Genomic DNA, 12,410 nt, shown 5'->3' with positions numbered 1-12,410 from the left:
GCAAGCCAAGCCTTTCTATTTGTTCTGTAACAAATAAATAAATATGATATGCATATTAACATGTCTAATTTGCTTTAATAATATTTTATGTAAAAAATAGAAAAATCAAAATATTATACACGCATTCTTATTTAAAATACAATATTTTGTGAAATATTCACACTTCAGTTATTTCAATGGCAACACTGGCATCAATTTCGCCGGAAACAAGCAACTCATATGTTTCACAACCTGCCCAAAACTCAGCCAGCCATCTTTTGTGAAAAATCATTTTATTTCGTGTCGTCTGGGTAAATTTCGCAATTGTAATTAATGTCAGAGCCACAGTCTTCGCTTTTGTTAAAAAAGCAACTAGCAGGTATGTCTTTTAAATATTTAAGAGGCAATTTTTTGCAAGCACACTAACGTGAGCGTCCGACGACATATTCGTACATTCATTGACCTCCGTGGGTCGAATTTTGAGAATCGTCGTGGGATAAATCACCACAATGTAAACGTATGTATTTACGGCACGGTATTGGTGATTATTTCCCTGAAATATTTTTAATGAAACTCGGTATTACGTTAAAAATCAATATCCGTAGTAATGAGTGACGTTCAGTGCCAGTATGAGTAACGTTTTCACTGTTTTTATATTTAGTCCTCGTTCACTGACGATCTCACCTCCTCTCTTATCGTACGCGCAGTTAACAAGACAAAGGATTTGTATTAATAGGCTAGTCAGTATAGATAAAGTAATTAAGTAAATGCATTAGCATTCCATTGACTGTTTTCAGAACTGAACAAAAATCCGGTAGAAGGTTTTTCTGCTGGATTGATAGACGACAATGACATATACAGATGGGAAGTCCTTATCATTGGTCCTCCGGACACCTTATAGTGAGTAACAAGTATTGTATTCAATCAGTTAACTTTCTGAAACTGCTTATTACCAACTGTAATTAAAAGCCTGTGTAATTTGTTTTTTTTTTTTTTTTGTAATATCCCTTAAATGGGCTTATTAGTGATAATATGCTAGTATTGATTGACTTAACTGTTGTTTTCAGTGAGGGTGGATTCTTCAAGGCACACTTACATTTTCCAAAGGAATATCCTCTGAGGCCACCAAGGATGAAATTTGTTACTGAAATATGGCATCCAAATAGTAAGTACATGCATTTTGTTCTCCTGTTTCTCTACTTATAATTTGCTGTGGATGATTATGTAGCTAAGTCATAACCCTTTGTTTGGGAAAGTCCTGCAGCAGGAATCAGTCATTGAAATTTAAGAAATAGACGGAGAATTAAAACAAATCTAAAAGTAATGACTGCTACTAGAAAGCATAACTAGAAATAGTTGTTGTTTTTCTTATAAAATAAGGAATATTCTTTTAATCTCAATCTCCCATAGTTACAACATATTACATCACATGATTATAAACTTAATTATATGAATTCAAAACATGGGTAATAAAAATTAGGTTAAATTATGGTAAATTGCCATGCCCATAATATTGCAAAATTAATACATGTGTTTTCAAGTAACTGCTGGCATAAATAACTGTTGTACTCATCTTTCAATCAATGCATTCAATATGAGGATTATGTTATTTGAGTCCTCAGGTATACTGTGTGTGGAATTTGGATATATTTTCAGTTATTTTAGCTATTTGAAATTACCTACGTGTTGGGATATATCTACAAAATCCCTGACCTGCTATACTTATCAGATTCATCATCATTGAAAAGAACAAATTGGACATAAACCATTTGCACTGCCTTGTCATTTTTTTATGAATTATTAATGGTATACTTTCCAGTATATAATAGATGACTTATATAATTTCAGTTGAAAAGAATGGTGATGTTTGCATATCAATACTGCACGAGCCAGGAGATGACAAATGGGGTTATGAGAAGGCATCAGAGCGGTGGCTACCAGTACACACAGTGGAGACTATACTTATCAGTGTCATCTCAATGCTGGCAGACCCCAATGATGAGAGTCCTGCTAATGTGGATGCTGCGGTATGTAATAACTTAAATAATTAAATACAAAGACTTAGGACAGAGCCACTAACCCAAAACTAGGCAAGACCTTGTAGTATGAGATACAAATAGCATCTCTTCTCTCTTGTTCCCTCATTGTTAAGAATCAGAGCCACATGTAATTTGTCTCCATTTTGTGTGGTATCAGTGTGCTGCATGGTGCAGACTGCCACCAGCTGACTTCTTAATTTACCTGACATTTAATCATCTCATATGTTAATAAGTCTAGTGGATACATAATATATCTCAAGTTAAAATGTGATTTTTGTACGGTAGTCCCTTAGCAAGCTGGCATTCATTGTTGCCTCAAAATAACTAACCAGCGCAAAGAATACATATTAAGCGAAGATCACTCAGATACAGGCAACTATCAGTTGTTTCAACTGCCTGCCTGATTAATAAATAATAATAATAATAATAAAATAGAAAAGGATTTAAGTCCAATCAGATTTACAATAGGTGTCAGCAAATGTTTTAATAGAAGAGCCAACTGCAGCGCAGAATAAATAATAGTACTATCATACAGAGATGACACTTCCTACAAAACTGAAGTTTGACACCAATTCAGGGACGAATCATGCTGTCCCATTCTTATGGCACTATCCTTTTCGGCTATTAAGGGTCGTCAAAATTCAAGTCGTTATCTTATTTGGCGTTGTGCACGTAAAGGGACGTCAAGTTGTACCAACCCTTATAAGCTATGCTGAGCCGAGCGAGCCAAAAATGCCCGAACGCTGTAGTGTCTCCCCACTGACCTCCAAGAATTAATCAGTTTTAGGTATCTCAAAGAGCCATAAAACTTGATTTAAGTGGTTTAATATACTGGATGTCTTGGAGAGCCGCAATTGTAGCCCCAAAAAGCCATATAGTATAAATTTTACATATTAAATTATATATTGGGGATTCATTTTCATAGTTACACAGTTGTGGTTCAGCCATACATTGTTTTCTTTTAAGCGGCTGTTGCTGAATTACTTTATTGACATTTGTAGCTATAACACACAGTGCAGAAAACATGTGTGTATGCACATATTATGCAAACTTGCAAAGTTCAAAACTTAATCACGCAGGAACCTAGCGCAAGGCTATACGAAATAGATTGGTAGGGTCTCTATAGTTTTCCATAAAGTTTTAAGTCATAATGTATGGTTTGTCCCCATTTTCGTTAGCCATAATTTGGTTTTTCTCAGAAACGCTTAAGTTTTCAGGATTGCCATAAAACAAACCTAACCTAACCTAAGAAGAAGAAGAACTTATCTATAAGATTGCCTAAGGAAATTCCTGAAAAGTTAACGGTTTCAGAGTTATGACTAATGATAATATGACTATCATTACATTATGACTTTCAATAATTATGTCAAACAAAGGGATCGTAGATTGGGAACATGGTAAGATAGATTGTCTCCCAGTGCCCCTCTAGTGTCTACGGCGCATCAGGGCGCCGCGCTGCACAGTTTGGGAACCTCTTTATAAGACAAAATTATTTATTTCTACAGTTAATTAAGTCCTGCCTTCTAAATACCTTTTTTTATTTATACAAATGATGAGTGAACATTAATTCCTAATTAGTTAACCAGTTAGTTTTTAATTAGCTACATTAACACACGCTGCCTGCAATATTTTATTTTAGTTATTTATAATATACTTAAGACTCATTTCAAATTACTCAAACAACAAGCTTTACATTCACAATTGCCTAAATTGTTTCAGATGTCTTATTTACTGTATACATTGTTTTATATCCACAGAAAGAATGGCGAGAGCGATATTCGGATTTCAAAAAGAAAGTTGCCAGATGTGTTAGGAAAAGTCAAGAAGATTGCTTTTAGGAAAGGATGGGCAGTAGTAGTTGGCATACTGTATGTTGGAAAAGGGCCCTATGACACTACAGTACCGCCGCATGAGACAGCCACCCACACACCCGCAGGCGCCACGCCGACACGACACGCCGACACCGACACGACCCATACAACACATACAACCGCGCTCATTCTGCTTCTCTTTACAGAAAGAATGGAGAGAATCATATTCGGAGTTTAAAAGAAAAGTAGCACAGTGTGTAAGAAAGAGTCAAGAGGATTGTTCCTAAACAAACAGTGCCCTTTTTCATTGATTTAGTTCGATAGAGTGAGTGTTTGGTGACGCACTTAGGACAATGTGGGCTCGTGCCGCCGCCCCCAGCCCTCACATCTGGGCCAGAGACAATATTGAAATTGATTTTAAATAAATACTTATTGTAATGAAATGGTATTGTAATTACGGTAAAGTTGCCACATCAAATAATAAATTTAAATAGAATTTGAAGTCTTTTTCATCTTTTTTAAGACATGTTAGCTAGCTATTATTATGATAATAAAATGTGTATTGTAATTTTTGATAGAAAAAACAAATCTGCATTTTGTTCTTTTACTTCCATATACTTTGTTGATCTCTGTATAGTAGAAACCAAATGTGAAGTGATTTAACGAGATTTATTTATTGTGTACATCTTGCATCTCACATGAAATCATAACCGACTGTAACAAAACTTGTAGCATTTTATCAAAACTGAAATATTAAAAAAAATGCAAAAGCTACTTTCGATATTTCAATTTAACTATCCATTATACTTAGTCCAGCCAGCAAATTAATTTAGGAAATTTGATATAGCTAAAGCTTATGTTAGTGGTAATATTAACATTTATTTATATTTTGTTCTTTAAAGCAATACTGTAAAATTACCAAATGTATTGATTCTGCCCCGTTTCATTTTATATAAAGCCTGACCAGTAATATATGATCACACGCCATATTGCGGAATTTCATTGGAACTAAATTTTTCATGTCACCCTATAAATGAGAATAACAGCGCCCTCTTAACAATGATCATATATTTCTGGTCGAGCTTTACATACAAGCGGAAAATTGTAATAGTACTTGGATATCTTTCGTCATGTGCATACAAAACTACATATAAATATGTTCAAGTAATTCTTGTCATTGTATATTGCAGGTACAAATTAGTAGTAAATTTATTGCATTTGGAAATTTTTCAGTCGATACCTACACGTTCGAAGGACCACATTCATGGTTCAGTTTGGTCACTTCAAAACGAATAAGTCTTACCAAGTCATCTAAAATGCGTGTGTAGTAATAAGTTAAATAGTACTACTATTGATTTCTACCGATTGCTCATGTTCCTGAAGTCCACCAAGGCTATTTATTACGCAAGGTATTTCTCTGAGGCGAATGGGATGTTTCTCGCTAGGATTAGTTATACTTGGTGTGCCGTTACACGCCTCCGAAAAAATCTTTGTGCAGTTGGTCTAAGCTTTGTATTTGGTGTCAACTCTAAGGTGGAACATAGCAATCTCTTGCATACCGCTTGGAACGTGTGTACAATATTTTACCTGTGTATGTATATTTTTTACTATAAAATATTAATGCAGTAAATATGCGACATTTCATTTATACACCAGACACCACCCATAATATTTATTTAAATAGGGTAAAACCGTACAGTATCAATACAGTATAAGTAGTGTACTAGTGTAGCGAATCCTAAGAAGATTAATTGATAGCATAAGATGGGTAAAGTTGTGGTAAAGTCTAAAGTGAGTCTGAAAGCCTGATTCAAAACCTTATTTGTCAGCTGAAATAGTATGTACCTACTGCACCATGTTTTATATTTCATATTTAACACAGACCTGTCATTAGACTGCATTTCACCTTCAAAAAACGTGCCGGACGACATAGCTCGAGGGAGACCTCCATCCCTTTCTTTCTTTAGGGCCACTATGAAGTGGCAAGAGAATAAAATGTTGTCGCTAACTCGCCACAGCTTGGTACATGAATATAGGGACCGTGCGCGTTGGAGGGTCTGCCATCTTGTGGCCTGAATCGGAACAATAAACATCACATTTTCGCCTCGCGCTAAAAATCTGACGGCTCCTGTACTGCCTCCTACAGTTCATGCACGCTCCCTATAAATGTCATTCTAATTTATTAAGAATCAATATGTGGGAGGTTATATCACATTAAAATATGTTAAATAGATGATCTGTAAGATATATATATATAGCGCGCTCCCTTTCTTTCACGTGCAAGAAGAACATGTCATATTTATCTGAATTTGAAAAATCAGACCTTCAGGTCATTTCCTGAATGGCAATGTTTATAAAATAGAAAGAGACAGGTCTCATTCGGCACGTTTTCCTCCTCCTTTATTACCAAGCGAAATGATACTTTAGCCTAATAGAAATAGGGTACATTTTTGACAGTAGAGGAGAGCGGGGTTAAACGAGCCAGGGGTAAGTTGTTCTGATGGGAATAGGAACGCAAGTAAACCATGGAGCGATTTCTATGATGTTTGTCGAGAAAAGCCAAAACACTGCACTTGCAGGAGCCGTTTTAGTTTCTTCCATTATAGTAGTTATGAAAAATAAAAAGACGACAGAAGTAACCCCATGAAAAAGTACAATTTTTGCTTCGTATTTTTTTTTATTAAAGCTCCTTCCGCAAAATACCGTAAAACTGAGTTACTCTCTAAACAATTTTTTATATTAAATATGGCACTTTCTGAGCGAATAAAAAAATCTATAAGATATGAGAAATGATATGGTTTTTCTGAACATCTATTTTAAGGTAAATAAGTGAAGAAAAAAAATCTTGTAGTCACCCCTATTTCTATCAGTTGTAACTTGTAACCTTATTACTACTGCAACTTTTATCAAAAATATATGAAACTTTATAATCTTTCTCACAAAATACTATATAAAATTATTTGGTTTTCTTTCTTTTTGCAAATTCATAAAACTGCCTTGATTCCCAACAAAATAAGCCTTAATCCCACCTAAGTTCCACCTTTACCCCGCTCTCGTCCGTATAGTCAGTGCGGGGCAGCCGGGGCAAGTCGTCGTGCTAGAGGGACCTTGCTGCGTTGCGCGCACGAGCAAGCAAAATTCTATTTCGAACGCATACTTCTGCCCACTCGATCTTTTGCAGCAGGTGGAGCGGTGAGGGATATGAGAAGTGCCCAAACGCGCGAGGTCGTTGGCGTCGGGTGCAGCCTTAACTATTGATAGGTGATAGTACAGAAGCGGATGAAACAATGCTACAAAAGTATCTAACATTCCGAATAACTTTTCCAAAATATACATAAATCGCTGAAATTCGCGTTCAATAGTATATCTTTTACAGTCTTTATTGTTCTACATATAGAACCATCAGTTGCTACAAAATGGTAGATACTTTTGATGCTGACTGTACACAAAAAATAATCACATATTTCGAGGAAAAAGTATTATTAACTAATATAAACGGGACTTAATCGCGTATTGAGTTTTAAATTTACCTCCGACGTTTCGAGGACGGCGTTGTCCCCGTGGTCTCTCGGAGAAGTGGTGTGTCAAAATCGTGAAAGTTTAAATCTGTGAACTACAAAAAATATATGTTATGAAAATCGGTACTAACTCTGCTCTCTCCTCCTGAATGAAAACTCCTTGCTTCTTGCTTTTGGTAACCAGAATTATACCTACCTACATACATAATGATACTTATTTTACTCTTTGTTATACCACAATGTCCGGAGCTACATAGCGCCATCTACATTAGCTGTCAAATTCAAAGCACAGATTTTTCTTTACCCATTTATGCATCTTTAGCGAAGAAACTGACGGGTAATTCCACGGGACTGTAACGTCAGTTACCAATTCTTTCGTGTATTCTTACATTTTGTAAGTTGTATTCTTAAATTTGAGAGTCTGTCTGTCTGGCGTAGCCCTACAGGTCTGACGTTACAGTCTCGTGGAATTACCCTGACCGTGGTAAAAATACACAAAAACCTTACGCGCATTCAAAGTTGTCCACTGGCCTGGCCATCAGGCAGGCTGTACCGGCAGCCACCAATTTGGTATAATAAAAAAAAAACATTTAAATAAAGATAATTTAATATAGGTTTACAATAACTTAAACAAATAACAGATAAATCACAGTCACAACTCAGGATCCGAGTCTTCAGCCAACACAGTGCCTTGTAAAGAAGTAATATCTATAGTTTGCTCAAAACACCTTTTGAACACTTTCCGCACAAATGCTACTGCTGTAGGAGAGGGTGGAATAACATCACAGTCCATATTATCTAGCTGGTTGTTATTTATTATACTATTTTCTTTGGCTGCGGCCTCAGCATTCACTGCAGCAGGCTCTTCAGGAATATCAATAAAATTGAAAAGATGCGAGTCTTCCTCCAAACATTTGGATATATCAGTATTTGATTTAGTTAAATTAGGTTTCTTCCTTACTGATCCATGGCTTGTGTTCACATCTTTCCTCTTGGTTCTCTCAGTGCGTGTGGTGTTCTGAGTGGTAGTTTGGGAGCCACTGTCAGCCTTGGAGGTGGCAAGAACAAAATGTGCCTCAAATGTAGCGCCATTATGAACAATGAATACAACTGGTCGGCCTGTTGTTTCAAAATGGATTTGGATTGGTAGATTTAAAGCTTCAGCAAATGCTAGCAATGCTTTAAATTCTTTTAAAGTAAATGTGATCATTGTGTCAGCTCCTATGGTGTAACTATCAAATTCAGCAGGTTTTAACATCACTTGTGTCCGAATCACTTTGGTAAGATCCCCAACAGTGTCTATATAGTTTCGGAGAAGCATGTTCTGTGTAGTTACTTCTAGAGTTACCTGGTCATCTGAATTCTGGAAATTACTTAATGCTTCAGAGAGTATTTTCTGTGGAGATGTTATTCTGAAATGTTACAAGGTTAATATGAGTAAAAGCCTATATAGGTATAAAAAACAATGTATGGACTGAAACATCTAGTTTTAAGTAAGGTGATCACAATTTCTTTTTTTATGCTGTACCTCTGTTGTTCACAAATTTATTTAAAGTCTTCATCTGATTGTCCAAAATGGTTACTCATTAATTTATAGGTTACTGGTGTTTCTTCAAATTTAGGGTTGGTTGCATCAAACTGTTTGTCACCATAAAATACTTGCTAATTTTTTTACTTCTGATTGCTGTTTATCAGTTCATCAATTGTGGTTAGTGCAACTGGCCCATAACAGGTAGTAATAGTTACATTGTAGGGTTTCATGTTACCTGTTTGGAACCAAATCCTTAGTGTAAACTGCTTGCATTGCCTTACAGTCGAGTATTGAGACAAAATGGGTCTTAACAATCCCATGCTTGCATCTCAGTTGAAAAATCAGCTTACAAGACTCCGGGTCGAGTTTGATTTCTAAATTCTCTACTTGCTTATCCATATGAGTTGGAGATTTAAACGTATGTAAGGCAGATTTCATTGAAATTTTACACTTTAGTCCTTCATTGTCTTCTGTAGAATAGTAATTGTAATTAAAATAAGAAAAGAAGTTTTTGTTAAACTTCACAACGGCGTAAGCGGATTCTGCTGCGTTTAGTGTCCTTAGCATCACACAATCCGCAAGTGATTCCAGGTAAAGTTCGTCTCCAAATCTTGCTAAAGCGTGAACAGTCCTCCCTAAAACTAAATACAAACTTCGCGTTAGAATAAATTGAGAATTTATAACATTTATGGTAAACTTGAAATACTAATTACATACCTTTTACATTTGGCCCTGGTACGTGACATTTCATCGTGTTTTTTGTCTATTTACATTCATAAATTGGGAAAAAATTCGCGGAATTATACCGCGGGTTATTTTTGACGAACTTGACAGCTCTTTTTTTTTAGTTTTGACAAGTCGAACTAAGAATGTTTAAGACAGTGAGAAAACCGTTGATCATTGTTATGACTTAAAGGTATAATAGACGGGCGCTCCCATAGAGGTACAATAATATAGAGATGACATGGGGGAGAGGGGAAATGACCGAACGAGATGCTCTTACGGAATTTTCAGTAGGAGTAGCAGAGAAAGCGCTATTATTGTTTGTTCTTGTCATAGCCCTTTCTGCCTATTTCTAAAGACCTAAGTGACATTGACGTTTTTTGAGGCCTACCGTTTTTTTATGGTGCGTAACAATGTGTTAAACATGAACCAACCAAATTATGTAGGTTGTTTTTGGTAAGTCGTCATTGTCAGGAATGTTAAAATGAAAACGGATTTTTAATTTTGTCGCATTGCCTATGTTCTATCCCTCACAGCCGCACGCGGTATAGCACATGTATACGATCCTACCATCTACGGGCGAACCGGACCGCAACCTTGGTCTGATCAAAATATTTCAATCTCGCTTTCACTTATGCCATGCCAGCGTCCTTAACGAACATACGGCGGACCACCTTCCATACGATCGAACAGGCATGGTCCGGTACGCGGGTGTCCAGGACCGCGTTAAGGACGCAGCTATAAGTGAGAGCAAGAAAGAATTGTTCTGACCAGACCAAGGTCGCGGTCCAGAACGCCCGTCTGTAATAGCTTTAATAGGGGCCGCCACTTATGGCCTAAATCCAAAGATTTCAAAAGTAAAGATAGGTCTGTCTATATTATTTCGACCGATCACTCTCATTTGGTGTTCCTCGGTGGAATACTACCACGCAATTGGTTAATGAGATCGCATCACGCGCGCGATTGGTCGCAACTAGTTGCGTTGGGCTGCGTGCTTGTATTCGTGCAGTGGTGTCACTGACATTGCTGTACTGGCACCATCATTGGTGCCCGTAAGGACCTCTTTACGAAGTAATACAGGGTGACCTTAGCCATTGGACAAACCCTGAAATCCCAAGTAGGGTTACTTCTCAGGAATGCTCTAACGTTAATATTTTTTTAATTAGAACAAAAGATATAAAAATAAATTTTTCGAACAAAAGTTATTTGCAATAATCGACAACAAAAAGAGACACACTGTGTTAATCTTTGGCAGTGTTTTTGACAATTTGTTCGAAATATTTGATAATGATGACATTTTATAAGTCAGAAGCATGGAAGGTAGAGGCAAGGAACAAAATCTCCATATACCAAAAAGTGTCCGACAAAAAACCATAAATAGGTGGCGATGGCGCTACAATATCTAGAATACTTGAGAAAAAATGTAATCATAGACAGCGCACTTCACTCCGTCAATAACGCCTAGGTTTCTTAGCTACTCTAGCGCTACTCTGGAGACATTTGGAACTATTATTTAGGTATAGCTGACAGCTGGACACTTTTGCAACAATTCTGCCTAAGGAGTTTCTTTTCCTTGTCTCTACCTTCCGTAGTCAGAAGCTTATTAGTGTCATGAATAAAAAAGATAATCAAAAAGGTTGAAGAAGGTTCCATACTTTTCTTTGAGGATATTACCTTAGGAGCTACTAACACAATACAGGCTGTTCCAAAGTAAAAATTTGGGAATTTGTTAATTTCTTCGAAACCGCTACACCAGCTGTTATGATACTTTGTACACTGGTTCTAAATACCCTAATGCATATGTACATTTCGGCTTTGTCCAATGGCTAGGGACACACTGTATAATAAGTCAATGCCTAAATCGAAATTTCGTAATCTGTCTCTCTACGGCTCGAATATACAAGAAGAGGTACATAAAATAAATTGATTTTCGCGGTAGGCCCTCCACTTGCACGTGGGAGGGAAACTGCCATCTAGTGGCCTAAATTGAAAACTTAAGCTTGATTTCTAAAGGCTTCTACCAAAGAGAATTTGAAATAGAGGTGGATTGGCAAGGAAAACTTTGTAGCCACAGTAAATTTTCTGCCATCTTTTGACACATACGAATTAGTAGGTTGAGAAGAGGCCTATTGGCAAGTAGTATACTATGGATAACTAGCATGGACTATAACTAAAGCTTTTTGCCGGTCAGTTTCTGCTCAGAGAGACAGAAAAGTTTACTTCATTTCCCTGCCCCTCTCAGCAGAAAGATCCAAAAAGTTTCCGACGAAATGGAAGATGTACCTAATCATCCATTCTATATGTAGCGTAATCCACACGCTAACAGTAAAATTAGTTTAAATTATATTTAGTTGTCAAATAGTGCTACGTGGCGTGGCGCTACTCAAATGACTGTCTTCAACTAGTTTAACTCATTATAATAAAGGCAATAAAACGTGTTTGCATGAATATTTAGCATTATACCTATAACTTGATACCTAAATAATTCAATACCAGCGAAACAAAAACTGCGTTGTCATCATGACAGTGGAATGTAACGTCCACTGCTAGAAAAATGAAGCCCTCAATGATCTTCATAAAATTACAACACAACCACCGGTCTTGCTTTACCTCCCAATTATATTTTAACTCAAGATAGGTTAATGGGCGTTTCAAAATTGAAGCGCTTAGCCTTGTGACGTGACAAACTGTACAAGTTGCCTTAAGTCATACTTGGGCAAGCGAGAAATGTGTAGGTGCTAACAAGCAAACCGAAAGAGAATGAATGGAATGCGAAAATTAGTCAAAAATAACAGATCTCTTCGTAGGT

General features: G+C 36.6%; 2 protein-coding genes across 3 annotated transcripts; one reads left to right on the top strand and one right to left on the bottom strand.

The window, feature by feature from the left end:
• Positions 1-195: 195 nt before the first annotated feature.
• Positions 196-4,603, top strand: LOC133528980 (ubiquitin-conjugating enzyme E2 G1). 2 transcript variants are annotated; one of them, XM_061866522.1, is made up of 5 exons: positions 196-358; positions 777-879; positions 1,047-1,144; positions 1,828-2,006; positions 4,036-4,603. In XM_061866522.1, the coding sequence occupies exons 1-5, from the start codon at positions 313-315 to the stop codon at positions 4,114-4,116; spliced, it is 507 nt and encodes a 168-aa protein (XP_061722506.1). In that variant the 5' UTR covers positions 196-312; the 3' UTR covers positions 4,117-4,603. The 2 variants fall into 2 exon arrangements, with proteins under 2 accessions (XP_061722506.1, XP_061722505.1); XM_061866521.1 differs by having other exon boundaries at positions 202-358; positions 3,776-4,603.
• Positions 4,604-7,936: 3,333 nt separating this feature from the next.
• Positions 7,937-10,693, bottom strand: LOC133528975 (cell cycle checkpoint control protein RAD9A). Its single transcript, XM_061866516.1, has 3 exons — positions 9,596-10,693; positions 9,114-9,519; positions 7,937-8,759 (listed from the first exon to the last, which is right to left on the bottom strand). Exons 1-3 carry the CDS (start codon positions 9,627-9,629, stop codon positions 8,000-8,002), a joined length of 1,200 nt encoding a protein of 399 aa, XP_061722500.1. The 5' UTR covers positions 9,630-10,693; the 3' UTR covers positions 7,937-7,999.
• Between the last annotated feature and the right edge of the window lie 1,717 nt (positions 10,694-12,410).

The sequence above is a fragment of the Cydia pomonella genome, chromosome 20 (genome assembly GCF_033807575.1).
Source record: "Cydia pomonella isolate Wapato2018A chromosome 20, ilCydPomo1, whole genome shotgun sequence".
In the NCBI taxonomy this organism is placed as follows: Eukaryota; Metazoa; Arthropoda; class Insecta; order Lepidoptera; family Tortricidae; genus Cydia; species Cydia pomonella.
Note: the sequence above shows the minus strand (reverse complement) of the source record. Positions and strands in the feature narration are given on the sequence as shown.